The 23931-nt window shown below is 39.9% G+C and overlaps 1 protein-coding gene and 1 non-coding gene across 3 annotated transcripts in view; both read right to left on the bottom strand.

Moving 5' to 3' along the window:
- The window catches only part of LOC145999677 (presequence protease, mitochondrial), an 80754-nt gene that overhangs the window by 3644 nt on the left and 53179 nt on the right, over positions 1-23931 (bottom strand). Inside the window, exons 1-2 of one of the 2 annotated variants that reach the window (XM_083136886.1) lie at positions 8174-10165; positions 4055-4188 (exon numbers count right to left, since the gene is read on the bottom strand). In XM_083136886.1, the coding sequence (XP_082993012.1) occupies positions 8175-10112 (1938 nt within the window). In that variant the 5' untranslated portion in view covers positions 10113-10165 and the 3' untranslated portion in view covers positions 4055-4188; position 8174. Of the gene's footprint in view, positions 1-3572; positions 4189-8173; positions 10166-23931 lie in introns of those variants that run through there. The other variant, XM_083136894.1, reaches the window with a different exon arrangement.
- LOC145979696 (U5 spliceosomal RNA) lies at positions 4940-5059 on the bottom strand. Its single transcript, XR_014440800.1, has one exon. It is a non-coding gene; the product is annotated as a U5 spliceosomal RNA (small nuclear RNA).

The raw sequence follows: 23931 nt of genomic DNA, 5'->3' as shown, positions 1-23931 counted from the left end.
TGTGAAATATATACTTTTAGGTTTTTAGGTTGATTGATTGATTGATTTGCTTTATTTTACTTAGCTTCTTGTGCCACTTTTGGCTAATTTGAGAAGTTGGGGTAAGTGATGATATGATAAATGAACACTCACAAACATTCATGCCCAGGCCAGGATTCAAACCTGGAACACTTTTAGGTTGACATTAGATTTGTAAGGGGGAGGTGTGGCCATCCTCCCCCCTCTTTTCAGATGTTTATGTCCCTCCTACATTATTGTACTTTCACCTAGAAATTTAGTGTCAAGGAATCGTATCGCCATTATTGAACGACATTATACTCTTAAAGAAAATTAAATATTTTCAAGCCGATTAAAGTTCAAAGCAACTACGGGGGAAGGGGTGCAGTGGCAAAACTACAGGGGGAGAAATAGGCATTGTCCCTCCCCAATCTTGAACGGAAATTATTTCTAGGGGGCAAACATTGAGGTAAAAGAAAGCAAGACTAGCAGAATCCAAGAGTAGCAGGACAAAAGGATACTCAAGATGGAATTAGTTTTCGCATCTTTCTTGTGTTATTTCTTCCAGACGGCCACGAGCACCTGCAGGAGGACACAGAGGGGCAATTGCCCTCATCGATATCAAATTTTATACAAATAAAAATACATTTCGTAAAATTTTATTGCTCGCTTCGCTCGCATTGCCTGCTTCTCTAATGTTCTTATCAAGTTCAGAGCCATAGCTAGAGGGCGGTGGGAGTTGGCCCTGGGCGCCGAATGAACTAAATGAAGAAAATTGTAGAAGAGAATGCCATGATGCCCCCTGAGAAATTTTTCGTGCCATATTAAATCAATAGTTCTTTCAGTTTGCAAAAGTTTGGATCTAAAGATTTTCTTGCTAGCTTCACATGAAATTTTATTATTTTCTGTAATGCATTGTAAATTATCAGAGGAAGAAGTTATAACTACCAACTACTTCAGACTCTTGCTACTAAACAGTGTCTTAAATTATTTGGAGGGAGTGCAGCACATTTCGGAGACAATTTATTTATTTGTTATGGTGCCTCTATGTTGTTGCATTATACAGGGTGTCTATAAAGTCACTTAACATATCTGCATGAACAGGATTTATGGTACCAAATACAATATGTACTGAAACATATATCACAGTAGGACACAAAATCAGTATAACTCAATGTGACCATTCGTCAAGTCTAGGCACATATGCCAACAATCCACCACAGCCCGAAACACCTTCTCCAACATAGATGGTGTAATCTCAGCAACTAAGGCCGTAATGCATTGTTTCAACTTGGCTATGCTGTGGATCATCGTCCCGTACACCTTAAACTTGATAAACCCTCAAATAAAAAAGTCTAATGGGGTCAGATCGAGGGGGGGGGGGGGCAACTCCCCGTTGCGAGACACGACTAATCCATCTACCAGTGAAAACTTTGTTTGGTGATCACGAACGATGATGGCAAGATGGGGTGGTGTTCCATCCTGTTGGTGCACAGTAAGGAGCTTGGTGTGCCCCAATCCACCGTGCTATGAGCCACAGTTGGTAGATGCTGGGGTTATGGATACTGGGTCGCGTGGTCGATGCGGTGGGGCTACGTGTGATCGCATCCTGTACATTTTCCACAATTTGTGGTGTTATGGATGGCCTACCAGGACGTTCTTCATCCTCAACACTACCTATTCACTTGAATTTGTTGACCAGGTTCTTAATAGCCAGCCTAGTGGGGCCTGGTTTTCTGATTTTCCGAGTGAAGTCCGTCCGCACCTGTTCATACGTCATTCCAAGCAGACGAGCACAAACAACGGCTATTCTCTCTTCTATAGAGGACATTTTATCAGATCACTTGGAAAAAAGAAAAGATTTGTCATTAGTTCATTGAAATGTTAAGTGACTTTATAGACACACTGTATATATATATGCAATGAAACTAAAACAGTGAGATAAAATGAGGTTTATCTTTCCTGACTGAACTTTCATCAGGGCTTCTGCCCCCCCCCCCCCCCTCTCCCTAATCAGAAGGTCTGCGCATGCCTGTGGAACCAATGCCTACCTACCGACTGCCGGCCTAAGTCCCACCTGAGACGGGAGGACATCTAACTAGTTACGGGGTGACATGTGGTCAGCACACTGAATCCCTAGTTGTTGTAGGTTTCCATGACCGGGTAATGCTACTCATCCGTAGCTCCCCAATTTCCTCACGATGGTGGGTGGCTAATGATCCCACACTTAGGCCGAAATCTCAGGAGAAAAGATGTTACGCTTCCCCCAGGAGACTCGAATCTGTGCATCTCTCATACCCAGAGCCCAAAGTTTGCACCTTGGACCACACAGTCATGGTGCAGGACCTTCAAGCACAGGTGGCAATTACAAAGTAACCTTAAGCTCTCCACTACTCAGCCTACTAAGGCAGAGTTTGTAATTGGGTTTTTAGTGTGGGGTAAAGGTAAATTCAAGGCCAAAATGGCCATAAATTGGACATTTGTGAAAACATTTACAGGGATGTAGCAAAAAAATGAAGGGGGAGGGGAGTGTCGGGACTAAATCCTGAGCCTTTGTCAATCAGATTCAGTGTTAACACAATTAGTTACAATTTCAAAGATATAGTTCCATACATGAATGAACACCAGACACAATCCGAGACATACAAAACTTAAATTCTTCTCCTACAAAAATTGAAAAATTAGATATGCCCATTTCTTGAAGAAGGGGGGGGGGGAGGTGAAGGGAACTTAATCATCCTCCACTTAGGATAATCTACACAAGTATCTGTTCACCTCTCATGCAAGCAGCCCCCACATATCCCCAAGGTTCAATCAAACCTTACCCCAGCTAGATATGTCTTTCATAAGTGGATAACAAATTGCTACAAATAAAAGACATTCATGATATACTGTGTCTAATTTGGTTATTGTACCACTAGAAGGTGGCCCATGTAGTGGCTTCCAGCATGCCACTTGCTGATAAAATTGGAACCTCAACTCAAGCACATAGTGCATTTGGTAGCTTACCAAGCTGAGGTTTCGTTAAGTTTAAGTTTCTCTTCCATAAGCACACTGCGGAACACTGCATTAGAGATAACTCTGATCAACAACATGCCATCAGAACATGGAACCTTTCTGTCCACCGTGAATGTCATTATTTGCTTTCGAACAGGCAGATGTGTAGTGTTGAAGGATTTATATTCTCTTCTGCGTAGTTTGCTAAGGTGATGCATGATAAATCGATAAGTACTGAGTGTTGATGTATAATTTAAAACAAATAATTTTTACGTAAGATTCTTATGTAAAAGCAAACTCATGCAGAAGAACTAATGCGTGTGAATGCAAACTTTCTTGAAAGATGTGTGGCAGTACAAGGACAACATATGCAACATCTTCTGTGACAAAAGTACATGATTACTTGTAATTGTGAAACATTTTTAATTAAAATGAATCTATGCATTTGACTTGAGGGGTTATGTAAATCCAATATTGACAGTAAATGGTATGCTTCCAGTGGACATGGACATTCTAGCAGCACAATAACCAAATGAAAGCACAGTATAGTAAAAATAACTTACATATATAGCTCATACCTTGATTAGCATATAACTGCAAAACAGCACGAGCTAGTACATGGAAACTGTGTTCTTCATGAGCTTCTACTGACTTGGGCCACTTAACACATGTTTCTTGAGCAGCCAACCTCAAGAGAAAACAATTCAGGTACTTTTCAAAGCAGTTCTCTTGTACTAGTTTCTTCAGTGAAAGACTCATGGGAAATTCATTATAAAAACTCACACCATCTTGCATGCCACTTGATATCATTCTGTGGTAACAGCAGGATGTTACCACAAGAAGTCTGACGTTCGGATTATTGGAAAACAATCTTATCATTGTAGGCGTTAGATCTCCACAAGCATGAAGGCCAACCATGCACACACCTGTTGCACTGTCTCTTGGAGTATGCTGGTTTTCTGACTTGTTACAGGAACACACTTCTTTCATGCAGTTTAACCTTTGAACAATTTCACCAATGTGTTCTTGCACAGATTCACAGTTGCTGATAATTAAAGTTTCATTTCTAACTCCAACAGAACAACCTGAAAAATCCTCTTGTCTCTTGTTTGCTCCATGAACGTTGCTGGATTTTTCATCCAGACCAAGAATTACATATTTATATTCGTTATGCAGTATTTGTCCAAGGTAACCCTGAAATAAGAAAGATGCCATCATTAATCAATCAATCATAACAAATATAAAAGTATAATATATTTATATTAGTATAATTCATATTTATGTTTTGGTTACATGATGAGAAATGTTAATACAGTTCACCTAATATATAATATTAAATGAATAAAAGTTAGCCCATGCTTACTTTACATAGAGTAAAATCAAAATTGTACCTTGATTATTCATATGCGCAATTTAAACCACATGAAGCCAATTTTATTATGTGATTTGAACAAGAAATGTATTCATGTTACAAGTAATCATGGCACCCTATAGGCACAGACTTTAGGCGGGCAAAGCAATCTCTGCCTCCCCCCCCCCTTCCTGGCCAGATTCCTCAAGAAGTACATACATTATATAAAAAAATAGTGTTTGGCAATATTGCACCCACATAATATTTATGTGAAGTTGGTGCCTCTGCACTGCAATGAAGCATTTATTTTGTTGTCTACAAGTATTCTTATACATGTAATGATGAAATAACATCGTTGGAAGTTACTCAATTTGTGTATTAAAAGTATACATACAAGATATGTTATGCAACTCCCTATTAATATTCAATTTAATTATATTTGTAGCAAGGGTGAGTCCTGAGGTAATAAGAAGTTTGATGTTCTAGGCCAAAACTTGCCTGCCGAGAGTCAGGCATAAGATATTCCAAAAAAGACATATCAAATTTTATTAACTGATTGGTATGTTATCACCTATTTGCTTTAATTAATAAATTAGGCCCAGTGTTAACTAGGCCATACGAAAAATTAGTTATAAACTCATCTTTTGCTCCCCTCCACGGAAATCTTTAGTAAAAGGCGAAAGATTTATGCGTATTGAAGGGAAGCCAGAGTTACATAAAAATTCTGGCCGCTCTTTCTTAAGCAGAAATCTCAAAACTCTATCTGCGAGAGTTCGCAATATTGAAACTATTTTTGAGCAATCTCTGCACAAAGTGGTACAAGTATGCCGATACGTGATAACAACATATATATACCTTAATTGTACACAAAAACAGCAAATGTAGTTAAATATTCTGCTCAATACAAGTACAATTTAAAGTTGTATAAATGTGCTGCCATCTTGTGGCAACATTTACTATTCGCTCCAAGTGTAGATTTATCCTGAAAGTTACCTAAGAAACGGTAGTGACCTGAATATATAATTCCCTTTTTTATATAGTTTCACAAGGTATAAAATTAAGGCATGCAGGAAATAGTACAAAAGACTAAAACAATTATTGCTATCCACTAGGAGAATGTGGAACGGGAAGTACCTTATGATTTATCCAAGGTGCGAAATTATTCGGAAAGAAGAACGAAGAACTTAATTTACGCGGGAGACGAACATCTTCATTCATATAGAGAGAGATATGTAAAATAAATTATATTATCAATGTATTGTTATTTTCTTAGATATATAAGTAAACGAATAAATATTTACATAAGCACGTAGGAATGTATTTGCTAAAGATATCAGATACTAATAAAGTATTAATGAATCCCTTATCCCAGTGGAGGCTCGTGGTTCGGAACATTGGTAGTTGCAGTGGAAAATATATATATATATCAAGGACGTATTTAGGGGGGTCCAGGGGGTCCGGACTCCTCCGAAAGACTCCAAATACTAAAATTAAATAAAGATAAATATATTTGTTTAGCCTTTTTTGTATAATTAATTTCCTCTGAACTTATTGGAAGACAAGGATTATAATGGGATTATACGGCTTTGAACGACACGAAGGACGTATTTAGGAGGTTCGGACCCACCCCGACCCGAGAGACTTATTAAGTACGAAAATTAGATAATGAAAATATACTTGTTTAACATTTGTTGTATAATTTCCTCTGAACTTATTGGAAGGCAAGGATTATATTGGGATCATACGGCTTTGAAGGACAGGAAGGACGTATTTAGGGGGTCAGGACCCCCACCTGAAAGACTTAATAAGTACGAAAGTTAAATAATGTAAATATATTCGTTTAGCATGTGTTGTATAATTTCAATTTCCTCTGAACTTTTGGAATACAAGGATTATATTGGAATCATACGGCTTTGAAGGACAGGAAGGACATATTTAGGGGGGGCCAGGGGTCCGGACTTGTCAAGTACTAATATTAAGTAATGGAAATATTAGAATTTGTTGCATAATCGATGGTTATTAATTTCCTCTGAACGTTTTAGAAGGCAAGGATTATATTGGGATCATACGGCTTTGAATGGCATTACAAACATGATTTATGTACACTACTACTCAAAATAATTTGCATAAAATATTAATCAGAAATTTACTTTTCTCCAACTACATGTAACATCATTTTTGTTATTCGATAAATATTCAATTATTCATCTATTTGACATTAATTTCATTGCCAGGGCACTTGTTTTTATGTAAATTATTCCCATCATAACTACAGGTAAACTACGTAATGAATATGCGCTGTTATATCTCTATTCTTATACAGTCTTTTTACCTATTCGTGTAATAATAATATAATATTAATTTATGTATTTTAATTAGTATTAATTTGATTTAATATAATTATTTTAATTTAAACATTATTATTATTATTACTATTATTATTCCTGAGAGACTACTTGGTTCGGACCCTCCCCCGAAACATATTTCTAGATACGTGATATATTATATATGTGTGTGTGTGTGTGTGTGTGATTGTGTATTTTATGACAAGAATTTTATACAAGCATTTAAAGCATTTAGTAGAAACAACTTCTCCCCTTCTAAGGACACCCAATCTCAACCCCCCCCCCCCCCCAGCACAGAGAAACCAAGGATGCGAAATTCCTCCTTATCCCCCTTCAAATCTCACCCTGGTGATAATTATGCCAGTGGCGTAGCGGCCGCCTCCACAAACACCGCAATGGGGGGGGGGGGCGAGGTGAAGGGGCTCCGCAATGTTCACTCTTCCTGCTCCTGAAATTTTATAAACTTCCGGAAATTCAACAGAGAGCCTCGCTTATAATAAAATCGATATGCGAAACATGAATATATTTCCCAGTAACACATATGACGACGTCTGCGATAATAAGCAGCGTATTGTCGCAGCCAGAGTGGCTCGGGCAACTTGACATATGGGTCTCCCCTGAAATGCAGAATTAGCTTACTTGATCATAGATGGCCATCGATAGGAAAATTCTCTCATCTCATACCTTTATAGCTACGCAGTTTGTCGTAAACGTAGGTCAGTGTAGTACAGTACTGAATCCAGTAGAAAGATTCAGTTGCTCAACCAGTCGATGCCTCATTGCTTTACAATAAACAATCAAACTTGGTAATTCATGATGTTTTACCACTAATATTAGTTAAGAATGAGAAACAGCTGTTCCCGCTCTTTTCGCACCCCGTCCCCTCAGCGTAGCTACAAGCTTTTTTCCTTATAAGTGTTATTTTTTTTTTTAATTATACCGTGTAAGGCTTTGAATCTTTGCTACTACTAGTACGCGAAAGAGAAGAGATTGGAGGGGCGGGGAGGCAGCATGCAATACACCCAAACACAACATATTAACATGATCCTCCAATGTGTGTGTAATTTCGATAATTTCCTTCGAAAAGTATATTTGAAGTCAAAAATAATTCCTCGTCTTCGCTAACAAAGGAACTGTCCACCATGATTATGAAAAATTTTATGGGGGATTTCTTAGGACAAGATATTTGGTGGAGAAAAAGGATTATTGTTTGTACTGGTGTAGAGATTGTCGCAATAACTTGTTTGACCTTTTGTTTCAATTCTTGATGCACTCTTTACTTAAAACAAAGAGAATAAACATGTGGTGGACAACTTACTTGTTAATACTTATGCATCCCACTGTACATGTCGAAGTGATACGAGTTCTGTTGAAGTTCTAGAAATAATACTTGACAGGTTTCAATTCAAATCTGTCTCTGTTGGGGACGAACATATACTAACATATAAATGAATTTTGCAATAGGTAAAAATCCAAAAATTACCTCATGTATTATGGTGGAGATAGAGAATTGTGTCGATATCGTCTGGATGCAACATGACTCTTCTTTCTCTCAGAATACGACCTGCGGAGGAGAATCTGCAATGAACAAGAGAGGAGCAAGCAGGAATTGCTAGAACGTGTTTCACAGCGCGCTTCAGAGTCGGAAAATCTGTGTTCTTCTGCCAGAACTGAAGGATATCAGTCACAGATCCTGCGGGGATTCTCTTGTCCATGTACTGACGAACTTCGTCTTCCGCGTTCTGTCCGCTGTCCGAACTGTTGGGATCCAGAAACTCTCCAAACTGTTCGCTCAAACGCGATTTCTTGGCGATGGGCGACGGTGGTGCCATTTCTTGAGCGTCCTCGATGTTTCGCGGAGAGCAGCTGTCGGAGCTTGTGGCTATTTGACGCACGAGGAACGTCACTGCGGAGAGCGCATTTTTACGCTCGTCTTCCTGCAACATCCACAATGATTTGAAGTTTGGATCCAGGAACAGGGCGACGTAATGAAGTTGCTGAGCGATGAAGTCGCGATGAAATCGTACCGCAGTGGATTCTTTCAGCGACGCGATCAAACCTTTGTCGGTTTCGTTAGCAACGCAATGTTTTTCCAGCTTAAGCTTCCATAGAACAAATTCGTTTAATGTAGGCCCGTTTCTGCTGCTAAGGCTCTCCGAGCAGTCCTTAAAGAGCGCGAAGAACCTTACGAAGTCTGCCACGAGTGGCGCTGACAGTCTTTCCATCCTTTCGCGAACGGTGGCAACGCTGGGTTGATGGCACAGCTCCGAAGAGAACACCACGTTGTGGATGACGTCGTGAGAATCGTGGAAATACTTCATTACGGTGTATATCGCGTCCCAGCCGTCACAGAGGTTCACGGCACTCACGTTGTACATGCTGGCATCCAGCTTCGCCTGCCGCAAATAACTAGCGACAAAAGTCGCGTCTTCTACCAGTTGCTTCAGATGAGGTATGCTCTCCAGATCTTCCTTGATGACGCCGTCTAGTATCTTGTTGAGTAAGCAACAACCACACGAGAGGCGGGAATATTTGCTGAACGCGTCCACCGTACTGGGATCGCTGTCTGTGACGAACACGCTCCTTTCGGCTTTCGAGCTGGCAGACTCGAGGTCGCCAGTGTACTCGCTAAGAACCCCCAGAACGCTATCCACAACCGAAGGACTCTGGTTCGACACCTTTCTGCTCCCAAGGTAAACGTGTTTCAACTCCAAACCGTCCGTTATTACGTGCCCGGTAAGGGACAGGTACGTGGCACCGTGGACGTCGCACCATATGTCGGTGGAGAACGCTAGTTCGTTCGAAGCTACCAGATCGTAGACTTGCTGCTTCGCGTAATCCGTGTGCACCTGCATCCGCTTGCGAGTCAACGTCCGTTCGTCCGTCAACGCTTCCATCGCGTGCACCCGTCCGAAATCCGCCCCGACGTCGATCAGCTCTTGAGCCAGCTCCCAGAACTCCCCGCTGAAAACCATCGCCGGCGAGAGAAGCTGCTTGGACGCGTAGTGAGCCTGCTTCTCCGCTATTTCCTGCCTGCGTTGGCAGGGAACCCGGCTCTTCAAGGAAGGCTCGATCTCGGTTCCCTGGGACGGCTCTGCCTTCACTGGTTGCGGGACATCGGTCTTGGAACGCGACGCGACGTGACTGATCACCTGCGAGCACTTGTGCCTAAGCAAACTTCCGGTTCCGGTTTTGCCCGAATACGCCACTAGAGCCTGGCACAGTTCGCACCGAGCGTACGCCTGCAAGACCCCGTCCAAGACGACACGCCTGAAAATCCTCCACAATTCGCTCTTGCCGTGTGCGTGAGGTACGCGCTGCACTCGCGGAGAGTTCGCTTTCAGCAGCTTTTCCAGCTGATCCTTCGTCACGACGGGACTGGGACGCTCGTTCTTCCACGTATCGGCTTCTACGTAATCCATTTCCTCGCCACTTCGCCTCCAAACAGCACAATACACGAACGAACACTGCACAGTTCGAGCTCCAGCTGCTTTGCAGTCCAGTTTCCCAACCCGAGCCTATTTTCCATGAAGCGTCACGCACGATCACGAGATAATAGCTCACGGTCACGCGCACAACGAGAAATTCGCTTGCTGGCAGGGAGGAGGGGTAGGCGTGCAGAGTTGCCAACCACTACATAGAAAAATCCCTGTTTAAACCATTGGAATTCTGCTTCACTGATTCTGCCTCTATGGCGACGATTTGGATGGATATGTTTACAAGAAATTAATGAACGCACACATAGAAACATCCATGCCCGGGCCGGGTGCAGTGACAGTGCCAAAGGGCGATAGAGGGAAAAACATTGACCCAGTCAGTCTTCCCTTAACTTCAACAAACAAGAAATTAAATAAATGTTCGTTAACCCAAATACATCCGTGATGTTGAGGTTAGCTCCCCAATGGCACAGTGGTAACGATGTCGCCTTGTAATCTAGGGGTCCCGGGTTGGAAACCCGGTGGGGGCAGATAGTGGTTCCGATCCCACGTTAAACTGTAGATCCAGTCCCGATTAGCCTTACTGTGAATAATGTGGACTTAAACACCAACTCAATCAATCATGTTGGGGTTAGTACATCGCGATACCTGGGCATGAGTATTCTTTCAGTGTCCCTTCATCAATACAGTCATAATCATAATCATAATATTTATTCATCCGACCGTTGACCATTATCGATTAGCCAGAAATGGCAGAAAAGCGACGCTAAATAATAAGATAAAATAAATAATGTAACAGTACTTCACAGACATGGAACTACAATCAGGACCGGCGCTAAGTCATTTTGCCGCCCTGGGCGGTGGCGGCAGGTGCCGCTCCGTTTCGCCCCCCCCCCCTCCCCCTCCCGTCATTACGCAGAAACGGGAAATTGAAAATCGATATTCCTAAGTAAAACATCAAACTATAAAATAAATATTGAGACTTGTTACGCTATTTCAATACTATTAAGCACAAAAGGATATCTCGCACGACCACACTCAAACTTCAAAAAATGCGACACTAATTTTGTATTATTATTATATTTTATGAAAACACACACACACACTCACTCTCTCTCTCTCTCTCTCTCTCTCTCTCTCTCTCTCTCTCTTAAATGTATCTTAAATGTAAAAAGTATTAGGAAAGAAATGAAGGCTTGACTTCATATGGTTACCGTTCTAGGTCTGTGATATATGAGTGGATTTTTAAAAGAATTACATGCAATATTCCCGGTCTGAATTCTTTCCTGAGTTGTCCTCGCATAAAGCGGCTCTGGGGTTCACCCAGCCTCAAATCAATGGGTACCTGGGGCAACCCTGGGAGGTAAAAGCGGCCGGAGAGTGGTGCTGATCACATCACCTCCAAAATGGCACAGATCGAGAATGTGTGTGGCCCTACCCCACATCCCCTAAATGTGCCTTCTTGACATGGTGATATGGGGGTTATTCCTGAGTAAACAAAAAATAATAATCGATCAGGCAATCGATGGCGGGGAAAGAACTTCCGGTTTAACCAAATTCCCAATGGGCCCGTTCCGAAAGTCGCACGAGTTTAACGCGTTAAACGAGTTATGGTAACTGGCCGTTCCATAAGTGCTTCCGTGCGTTTCGTGCGTTTCGTGAGTTTCATTATGCTGTCCCAAAAGTCGTATTCCGTGCGTTTCGTGCAAGAACGAGATTCACCAAACGCACGGGCCAGGATGCTGGTTTGTTCCGTGAAAATCGTTTGCTCCTTGCAGACAAAGCGCGTGCTGATGGATTCAAACTGCACTAGTTCGGAAAATGTATTATAATTTTAACAGATAGCGATATGAAGCAACATGCACAAGATAAGTATGCCTTGACCGTTCTTAGAATGTGATTAAAATGAGCAGGGGCGCCGACTTGTCAAAATTATTGGGGGGCTCTGCTCTGAAAGAAATGAATTAATGACTCACTCCCTCCCTTTTTTAAAAATAAAAAATAAGTCTTCGTATTGCAGTTTTTAAGCAGCTATTATATTCCTCATGCAAATGAAATATAACATAAAAAACTTTTAGAAAATGTCTCTATATGTCTTATGTGTCTACTCATTTGTTTTTTTTAGATAACAATTAACATTTTTATTGAAAAGTATGTATTTACATTAAGGCACTAACCTAACAGTTTTATGCCGGCCTCGGTAGCCGAGCGTGTTAAGTGGTCAACTCAACATGCTTTGATCCAGACGTCTCGGGTTCGAGTCCCGGCGAGGGCATGGGTGTGTTTTAATGCCCGCAACAGACATGTGATGGGTTGCAAATAACCCATAAAATAACGAATATTTAACACTTTTATTTAATTATTTACATAAATGCTAACACAAATTGCAGGAAAATAGTTCTATTTTTTTGTTCTTGCTACAATATTTTACTTTTTAAATTTAATTTTGCAATAATAAAAAATTAGCATGTAGGCCTACACTAAGATATAAAGTGACATACACAACAAAAACGTATGAACATGATTTAAAAATAAAGCAAAAGTTGCTCTACGCAGTGGGTTATTTTTTATGAACTCATTAACGAGCGGTCTCAAGCACAGTTTGATGTATGCGGAGTACCTTTTAAGCTGCTTAGTCTCTTCTGCCTCATTGTAGATCTCAAATATGTCTTTAGTCGGCTAATAGCAGCCCTGAATGACCTTTTGGCTGTGGCTGTCGTCACTGGCACAGCGCGGAGGACCATCATGAATTTGGCTCCTGGAGGGTGCTGTCTTCCAAAAGAAACTTCCTTATGTCACGCATGGTAGTCAGAACCACTTTCTTCTGTTTGGCGATATCACATGTGTAAGGAGAGCCTATGGCATCCAAATCTTGGCGAAAGAATTCTCGAGTTTGCTGAAAGTTTGTTGTGCAACTGTTCACAGCCGAGATGCATTCTTTATCTATGGCTGTTACTTTTTGCAGTCCTGTAGATTCATGTCCTTGTTTAACACATGATTTTACTGTGTCACACACGTCAGTGTATATTGATTTATAATACTATTTTGGAGTGTAGAACTTGTGATGTTTGGCAGCATCAGGATTTTCAAGTCTCTTAGGGACGTGACGTTGCCGGGGCAATTCTGGCTCATCAACGAGGCTCGGTTTGCCCTCTGTGCATTTCAGCCAGAATTGCTCAAAACACATTCGCTTTTCTTGAAAGAAGTCAGTCAAGTATTTTAGTTTTGATTCCACTTCTGTAGCACCAATGCGTGGAGACTGAATCTTACAGTTTACCTCCTCTATTGGACCCATCACATGGCAGTAGAGGGAGAGAAAGAAAAATGTCTTGAAGTGAAGCATTGTCTCCAGGTATCCAGCCCATTTTGATGCTGCGTCAGTAGAATCTTCTTCAGAAAATTTCTCAAAAAAATTGAGAAGGTTTTCGTAGTTCCTTAAGATCTGTTGCATACTGGAGGCTCTCAACGTCCACCGATGAGGGTAAAGTGGTCTTTAACAAGTCGTTAGCTAAATTCATTGTCTCTGATTAATATAATAATATATATAATAATTATATACTTAGTATATAGTAATAAGTCATGTGTTTTGCTGTCTCCGGTCATAGCCCCCCAAAGTTGATGTTCGAGAATATTTCAAATGTGTATTTAAAGTTAAGTTCATGTGGCACAATTCAGAGTAAACTTTACAAGAGAAGAAAAATAATACATTAGATCCCCTTAAGCAAAATTATTTGGGAGGGCTCTGCCCCCCACATCATTAACATTGGGGGGGCTCGAGCCCCCCTAAGCCCCATGGAGTCGGCGCCTATGAAAATGAGTAACAGTGGCCATAATAGAGTTTATTTTTGCCATAAGGACATTCCTTCCGCTGACGCCATGCGGAAACTTTCTCTAAACAAAACGCTGCGCCTGCGCTTTCGCCTAGCGTGTCCCATAAGTCTGTAAAATAACTGGTTTCACCAGATTCACGAGCCCAGTTATTTTCGTTGAATGCGTTCGTTTCGTTAAGACTTTCGGAACGCACCCAATGTAAACAAGTAGGATACAGATTATCTTCGAGCATATATTGTAACAAAAAATCGCATACCGACTGGATCGCTTGAAATTTGAAAGCGATAGATATAAACGAAAGTATTCTGGAAAAAAAATGGTTAATTCCCGAATCCTTTACATGCAGATATAAAGGGACGAAATACTAACATTTTTCAAGACAATGTTGATCTTCTACCAACAGTTTCGTGCGAAGACTTGTGCAGGTTGAAATAAACCTTACATAAATTATGAAAATTGAAATACTTCAATTTTACAACAGTGAAATGAATAATTTTCGACATTGTGTAGGCCCTTTAATTTTATTATATGGCTTAGAGAGAGCGTCGTCAGAAATTTTTGTAGGGGGTAAAGGCCAGTAATAAGAGTAGAATAGTAGAAATAATAATAATAATTACAACTGTTATAAATGTTATAAATAATTACTAAACTAATGAAATAAACTAATTTTATTCGAAATGTATTATTTTATTAATGCTATTCGATTGCATATCCAGCACAACAGTTAAAATACTGAAATGCACAGTTATTGTATTTTATTATTAACTTTTGCAAGTGTCGTTCAAAAAGATACTTTATTTTACTAATAAAATTTACAGCGATTACATTAAATTATAATTTTTGGAATTCTGGATGATTATAAACAGTTTTTAAATATAGTCAACACATGTGCGTTAGACGATTATGATTTTCGAAACACGTAAAATATTTTCATTTGAATTACTCCGGTGATGTAGTGTCGACTATAGAGCCTATTCTCTCGTGTTTGTGTCCAATCATTGCGCTTTACTGCCTGAATTCACTGATTTTTCCTTATCAGATCTGTCTGAAAACTATGTAGTAAATATTTGTTCCTAACATTGTGTCGTAACCACAAGCCACACAATGATCGTCGCCTTTTCTTAAGACCCTGCCATTACACCTTTGAACTTTATGTTATTCTATTAACAACCGGAAGTAAAGTTCCCGCCCGCGCCAAGGAAGCACTGAAATGTAAAAATCCCCATATGCACAGGGAACTTTACCTTTGCATGCAATATTATTTTTCGTATAATGAATGCTATCTTGAATAAAATGGAAAAAAGCGTGTTTCAGGCATGATTGACCGAAAATAGTATTTTTATTACCCTTGATTTCCAAAAAACCTTTGTTCGCCACTTGCCACGGTTACCGACCAAGTTAATAAATTCCAAGTTCTACATTCACATTAGGTGCAAAATCATGACCCTGTATCAGTTTAAGGTCTCCTTTGGCGTAATTGTTTTATTATAGCCGAAAGCACTTTAGTTCATCTTTTAATTCAGCAGCCTTCATGTGTTAACATTGCGGCAAGTTTTCTACACTTTTCAGACAAAAGATCAAATGGCATGTCTTTATGCTTACTAATATCATAACAAATTGAAAAATTCACTATGATGTTTAAGCTGACCAAATCTTTCTCTTAGAGCTAAAATAATCGTCTAAGACCTGGTAATAAAAGTCAACTTTGTCAACTTCAACAGTTTCATCATACTGAAACTCCTTCTTTCGATTTCGGCCCTGTACAGTGTTGCCTATCTGTGGATCATCTATATCTAAATGAGATGCCAATTCTTTCTCATCAACCGGGGCTCACAGGTCGCCGCCCCCCGACACCTCCGCGAGTGGAGGGAGGGAGGCCCTGCCAGGCTGCCAAGTGGCGTCTAAGAAACTGAAATTTTTCACCACTCCTGCTTTTTTCAAAGCGCTGATGTGTTTGCAAGAAATTATCTAACAGCATCTGACACATCGTAGAGTAATGCTTTGAAGACATTTGCTCATTACATTACGTGGATAACTAGTGAGCAAAGGAACAACTCGTTTGCAATACACTGAGCCTCATGTGCAACCATTTGGACAGTTTTATTGTCGCCAATTATTTGAAGGAGCGCATCATAGATAGACCCAGTGGCGCAGGAACGTTTTTCATTTGGGGGGTACAAAATTCAGCCTCCCATATATATAAACACACATACTACTGCACCTAGAAATACATTTTGGGTGGTCCAACCAAGTGTTGCAATAACAATAATAATAATAAATAATAATTATATTTAATTAAATTAAAATATTAATTAAATATGTAAGTTAATTAATATTGTATTGTTGTTATTACGTGAATAGGTAAAAGATAGTAAAAGAATAGAGATATAACAGCATCTAGTTTGCATGTAGTTAAGATCGCCAAGATTTGCATAAAAACAACTTCCCTGGCAAGGAATTTAATGTCAAATAGAAAAATAATGGAATATTTATTGAATAACAAACAAAAGTTAGATCTAATTAACGAAAAGTAAAGTTTCTGATTAATATTTTATGGATATTATCATTAGTTGTGTGCATAAATCTTTGGAACCTTTCAAAGTCGTATGAGCCAAATTCCTTGCCTTCCAGCTTCCAATAAGTTCAATAAGTTGAGATTAAAGGGCATGAGGAGGATCTTGAGCCACCCCAACCAGGAATAATTATCTCCCACCCACTGGATATAGAAACCACATTATTGAATATATCATACTTATAGAGTTCCACTTCAGTTCATTCTAATTTTAAATTCCCATAGCTACGCATAAAAATATCTTTAAACAATTTATGGCAGACGTGTTCCACATCCAATGTCTTTTAGAAGTCATGTATTTGATATTTACTCAGACATCTGTAAGGCGTTGTATTAAAAAAAGAAAAAAAACTGAGTTGAGATGATTCCCGATCAACTCGTAAGAAGTCTAACTTTGAAATATTTGTGAAACATTTGACAAAGCATTTATTTGTTATATAATTAGCTGTACCTAATGACTAGAGCCCGGATTTGTAAGCGAAATGCATATTCTTTTCCAGACTTCCAATGATAAGAAGAAAGGTTATACTTCGTATTACATACCTTGATGAGCTATTTAACTAAGGTTGAAAGTGCTTATAAATGCTTATTTCTGCTGGAAATGGTTATGCTTGCTTATTTTATGATTTTGGTTTAAAATAGCATATTATACCCACATCTGTCATATTTCAATCACACGACGGCATTAGGATGACGAGATCAAGGCTTCTAAATAGCCGCACGGGAGAAACGGCATCCAAGAAAGATACAGTACATCCAAAATCATTTTTCCAAATTACCTGATATTATAACACAGTTGAAAGCTTGAAAATCCATTGCAACATTCGCTTTCCCTCATTGATGAAATTTCAGTAACGTTGTCTTCAGAAACTCACGCTGTTGGTAAAATTGTGTCCGACAAGCTCAGTCAGGAATTACTGAAAAATCCCGGTTACAAAACACTGTCAATTTTATAAAAATATTTCTGGTGAAGAAACAGACATTGAAGAGGAATTCACCGAAGAAGAACTGTGGTGTTTTTCACATGCGCCTGTGAAGTCATGCTACGTGGCAAGAACATTTTCACTGACAGGCACAGGAGCTTCACACAAGAAAATCTCAGGATGACCATCCTTATATACTGTAACAGCTTTGAATAAGATAAGAGATCTAATAAACAAATGTTTTTCTCAGATTTTCCTGTATTTGTTTATGCTTATTTTGGTGCTTATTTTTATTTTTATTTTTTGTGCTTATTAACTTGCTTATTTTACTGTTTGATTGTGCTTATAAATCCGGACCCTACAATGACACTCTTCAAGCACTGAAAGTACTATCATTACACATACAAAACCGAAATCATTCAGATGTCAGAGGAAGCAAGGAAAGGCATACTCTCAAAAGGTTGTTTTTTTTTTCGTTTCAATCTTTAGTGGACAATATGAACAACCGCCCAAGGTTTCTTTTCGTATAGAGTAGTATTAAATGCAGATACATGCGTGTGTTTTAGGGTGACATGTCAATTTCTCGTTTATGTGAAAAGGTAAACTTTAATGTAAGCAAAAGCATGTGCGCGTCACAGTTAAAGATTTTCGAATCTACAAAGAAAATCCAAGACACATTCCCACCTCGCCAGCCTCCGTGGCGGAGGTGTTGGCATAGGGCGCTTTGACGCCGGAGGTCCCAGGTTGGGCATGTGAGTGTTCATCAATTTCATGATATCATCGCCCATCCTCATCTTTGCGATTAGTCAAAAGTGGCAGAAATGCGAAGTAAAATAAACCAAATAAATCAATCAAACATTCCCATCTCATTCAAAGACCTTGCGAATCCAATCCAAAATCTACCAATAGAACCTGCAGTGACTATTATTTATCTCGTGCATTCATCTGACTAATGTAATTTTCTTACAGTTTAACTTTAGGGTATAACTTAAAATGGCGTTGTGTTTGTGTTGCGTTCGATACCAAAATTAGTAATTAATGTCCAATTATAAGTACATGTATACCTAATACTTAGGCGAAAATAATTCCCTCCCCCCTCCTCTGATAATATCGCAAATTGAACCCTGTTTAAATGTCTAGAAAAAATTTCATTTCACCTAGGAATGATATCGCGATGCGATGAGTCCAGAATTGTCACAGCCTCATCTCGTCTCCTGTGTGGCGAGGTCCTTCTCGTTCATCTTTGTTTCGGTTTCCACTCAGAAGTTATTAAAACTTATTCTAGATTCACTTCATGCTCACATAGGCTAATCGGGACTCTATTTTCAAAATTTCTTAATATATAGTAGTTTTCCGAACACCCTCTTAAAAAGTTATGAAAAATATGGGTGAGGTACAGCAGTACATTGTACCCCCAAATTGGTCTGTAGTGTCTCGTCTCGTTCGTGTAAGTATTTCGTTTTGTAAAATTCCACTTTAAATATTCAGAAGAAAATGAGATCAGTCAACCACTTCTTTACAAAAGTGTCCCCCCCCCCTTACGCAAAGGAGCACTCGTCTGCAGCGTGATTGTCTGAGAGCAAATCTGATTCCATCGTTCCACACACATTTTAAACAATGTTGATCTCCTTAAAGAGGTTTCCAAGAACACAGGTCAATGAACTAACTAGTAGCAAGCAGTAGAATAAGTTTAGAATGGTTTGAATTTCTGTGGTAAGTAAGATAATGTTTAGGCCTATAAGTTATAAACAATATACACTTTTTGTATTGGGCGAACTTAAAATAGGTTCTTTTAACAGTAGCACCTTGCGTCTGCTGTCAAATTAGCAAGGGGGGTACAGGGGGTACAACTCGATTTACGGATTTAGGGGGGTACAGTACCCCCTTCAAAAATTTAGGGGGGTACAATGTACCCCTGTACCCCCCCGTTCCTGCGCCACTGGATAGACCTCTCCCACTTGATATCCCAACGGAGTTGAGGCATCGAATTTGCTTTCCCAATTTGTGGCACTTGGTTTTAAAGTGAGACTACTGATATGTTCCTTCAAAACTGTGGGTTGACATATATTAACCACCAAGTTATAATATAATATTATAACTTTCAAGTTTTCCATAGGCATATTTTTTTCTTCCCTTCAATTTTTGCCGCCCTGAAAATTTGCCGCTCTGGGTAGTGGCACGGTTCGCACCCCCCCCCTCCCCACCCGTCCGCCGGCCCTGACTACAATAACCCTAATGAATTCAAGAAGTATACTGGATTATTGTATTTTTGTATTGCATCTTTGTATTGTATTTTTCTCTACAATTTAGCATTGTAATCCTATATTGTATGACGTTTTCCATACCCATGAATATGAGTCAACAGAAATAAAGAATTTATTATTATTATTATTATTATTATTATTAAGAGAATAATAGTATTGGAGTTTCCCTTCCACATTCCCTCAGCTTTATTTCAATACAGTTGGAAACCTTGTAGTGGAACGTCGCCCTGCATTCTCCCCTCCCCTCCCCTCTATAACTGTGCTACTCACGTTCGCGTGCGGGGAAGGGGAAACTCTACATGCTCTGTCACGCCCTCAGTCGACCGTTCGAGAAACTTGCTGCAGCAAAAGAAATGACAGGTTCTTGGTGTGAAAGAGTTACAAATAACGAAATTTGCTCGGCTTCCTCCATTTGCGTTAGTGTTGTAGGAAGTCGCGCCGTGGGAGAGGGTGGAGCAAATACTCAAATTTTAAGGAAATAGGGGAGTAAATCTATTTTATTTTCCTATTCATAATTATATTCAAAAATGTCTTTCAGCAGTTACAATCTGCATTTTGACTATGACAGTCTAATTATCTTCAGGACATGGCGTGCTTTCAGAAGGTGGAAAATAAATGTCATCCTAAATTATATATTTCACACATATAATTTAATTTCCAGTCATTTATGTTAATTTTTGTAACAGCATTACAGAAACATTATGACTAAAACCGACGGAGTTCTTTTTGGTGGGGAACTAACTCTATTAGGGATAAAATTATGACTCATTGACTCCCTCCGGAAAAGTACCTTCCTTGTCCTTCCCTTGCAAAAAATCCTGCGGACGTATATTATTATTAATATCCCCAGGGGTCCCTTTCTACGGACACCCAAATGTCAACCTCCCTTCCCTGCATTTAGCAGACTAGCGAGGCTCTGGCGTCTGGACTACCGGCCAGTATAATCCTCCGTGTGGCTCTTGTTGTGTGCTGTGCTGTGTTTGTGATTATCATTTTGTTACGCATGCTTAATTAACAAACTGACTAAACTAACTGAACTAAGCAAAGACGACAAAGCAACGCAACAACGCAGAATCGCTCCCCGTGACACCTGTCACGCGGATTAAACATTACATGAATTATAATACGGTCAGGATAAGTTTTGATTTGATTTAGTTTATTTTACTTCGCGTTTTGTGCCTCTTGGCTAATTTGCGAAGATGGGGATGAGTGAAGAAATGATGAAATTGATGAATGGACATTCGCAAACAACCAAGCCCGACCGGGATTCGAACCCGGGACCCTTGGCGTCGCAGCGCGATGTGCTAACCACTCGGCCACAGGGTCGGGCTGGTCAGGATAAGTGCCTACAGTCAAAGTTACCGAGAATAAACCTAGAGTGCGCGTCAAATCTCCTGCATATGGCCTTGAACTGCTGAACAGCACCAGCGAATCACAGACGTGCGGCGTTGCCTAGTTCAGAACCTGTTTCACCTCGCTACTAAATCGTGTACCTGGCGCTCGGATATAAATATATTATTTCAAGTGTCAGTAGTTCAACAGATGGAAAGATAATGAATTTGCGAGTATGTACGAAAAACAAACGTGATTGTAGCTTATACCGTTCCCTCTGTAGAAGCAATGTCATTATAAACGTATTTGCATTGTATCGTTTTTGTTCTCCCTTCGTTCCTGTTGCATTCCGAAACTTTCCGATTAGCGAAGGGAACAGGGCAGGTTCGTTCCCAGTGATGGTAGAAGGAGAAATTGACGAAGAGGATACCGTCACTGTTCGTTTTTCCCACGTTTTTAGTGTGTGTGTGTGTGTGCAGCATGTCGTTGAGTAAACCAAGTGGTAGTGATAGCGAGAGAAGAGAGAACAATACAGTGTTGTACAGTGGGATCCATGAGTATTACCTTGCAAATTGTCCATCACCATGTTCGTGGACTTTATTTGACCCAATAAGAGCTTCAAGAATTAAAATAAAACTCAAAACAAGCTGTTGACAACTTCTGCACGAGCATACATAAAAATCCATCACTTAAAAACAGACAGGATGTAAGAGAAAAATTAATGAAAATAGTCATGGACAATTTGCACGGTAATACTCATGGATCCCACTGTACGAAGCCAGGCCCGACGGGTGATTTTTCAGGTGTACAATTTTTTTTAAAAAAAAATGTTCGAGTGAAGAAGATAGCAGTAAAATTGACTTTAAGAAGTGCCAGGCTCTAACAGCTCAAGTGTGTGGTGTGAATCAAGATACCGTTTCTTGGATATGTTCGGGGGCAAAACAATGTGGATCGGGGCCTGCTCCAATGTTTCAATCACCTAGAAAGCACATTAACGTACCAAAAAAGAACGACAAACTTAGATAACTTTGAAAAAGACGTAGTTCGTAGAACCGTCTTTGAAATTTACGATTGTGGCGAATTTTCTACTGCCAAAAGGATAACGTACTCTTTACGGGACAAAATATCTTACAAAGGCTGTACAACTTCCACCTCGAGAATATTGAAACAATTATGCAGTCCCTCTGACATAATCAGGTATGTTCTTTTCTCCCATTAAATTTATTATATGTTATATTATCTAATGTTCCGTGCTCTCCGTGACAAGGCGTTTCGCTCAACCACGCTGTCTCTTTTCCGTGTGAGATTTCGACATGGCACCGCTGCAGTGCGCTGCTATTGGCTATCGCCATATGCAGGAGATTTGACGCGCACTATAGGAGGATTTGATTTCAAGCACCTGAAATGACGTGACATAGTACTACGGTGGTTCTGAATATACACATATATTAAAGCACAATAAATAAACAGTACATCTTGCCCTCTTTCACTCGATCTCTCATTCAGACACACATTCCATGGCATATTGTGACAATGACAATTACAAAGGTTAGATTAATTAATCCGATCGCGACTCGCAGCTAGGTCGCGCGTAGCTCACACTCCGGTGTCGTTTCTAGGCAAACTGTTTCTCGCTATTCCGAATCATCCCTTTTATTCCAGATTTGAACGTGGTGACACCCTAGTTTCTGTGTTTAGGTGCTTATTTATTGTTTCTGGTGCTTTGACCGTTGTCCTCCTATCCTGGTCAACGCTCAGTCCGGTCCTTAACCTCTGGTAGCAGCCCCTCGTGCAGAGATTAGGCTAAATCCTCCGCTATTGTGTCAGGCACGGACAGAGAGCGCTATCTTCATTGTATCCAGCGATAGATCTTTAATCATTCATAACTCCCGTAGTTCTGTTCTGATTAGGCTCAAATCTTGGAATCAGTACTTTCACGATGTGGTCTTCCGCTGGTTAAAATCTCATCCAATTCGGTCCATTGGCTTAGAAGATGCTCTTTTCCTGCTATTCCCCATATGAATGCATGTAAATCCGCATTCGGGCGAAAAACGGTGGTTGAGCAAGCTCGCGTTGGCTAAGGCAGTCGCTAGACACCTTTATTCGCGACGGATTTTAATATTACCAATTGGAATTAATTCTTAATAACGGGCAATTAGATTAATTACCTGTTACTCAATATTTGACCGTTATAATTTCACCCATTTCATCTTATCACCATTCATATTTATTTTCGTCCGGGGTTCGATACCCGGTGGAGGCACATAGTGGTTCGGATCCCACTTTAAACTGTAGGTCCAGTCCCGATTAGCCTTACTGTGCACAAAGTGGACTTAAAACACCATCTCAATCATACCTATTTTCGCGATTCAAGTGTTTCTGATTAAAGTGGCAGAAAAGACAGGTAAAATAAACTAAATCAATGACTGAATACTCCAAATACATTCAAAAGGGGATTAAGAGAAGATATTACCCACATACAATAGCCTACTGTACATTTATAACAGGTGCACTGATTGGACGATATATATATATATGTACGTACATTTTTTTTAAAAATTACACAAATGCATCTTCTCTGCGCATTATTCTAAACCTCCATCAAAGGGATTTATTCAGTTTTCAATATGGGGCACGTACAGGCGTTTATGGCAGCGCAAAGACCCAATGACCATCGATTCTGCCTTTGTTATTTGTTGGGGATCTGTTATCAGAAAAGAATAGCTGTTTTTTTTTTTGTTTTTTTAACGTTATGCTCGGGTAGGCTAATCCGGACTGGGTCTAATGCTTAAAATGGTGTCCGAACCATTTTGTAATCTACTTCCCCTGGGATCGAACCCGGAACACCTACATTACAAGGCGACATCGTTACCATTTTTCTA

This window comes from Lepisma saccharinum, chromosome 1 (genome assembly GCF_977018435.1).
Source record: "Lepisma saccharinum chromosome 1, izLepSacc3.1, whole genome shotgun sequence".
Lineage (NCBI taxonomy): Eukaryota > Metazoa > Arthropoda > Insecta > Zygentoma > Lepismatidae > Lepisma > Lepisma saccharinum.
This window is presented reverse-complemented; position numbering and strand designations above follow the sequence as displayed.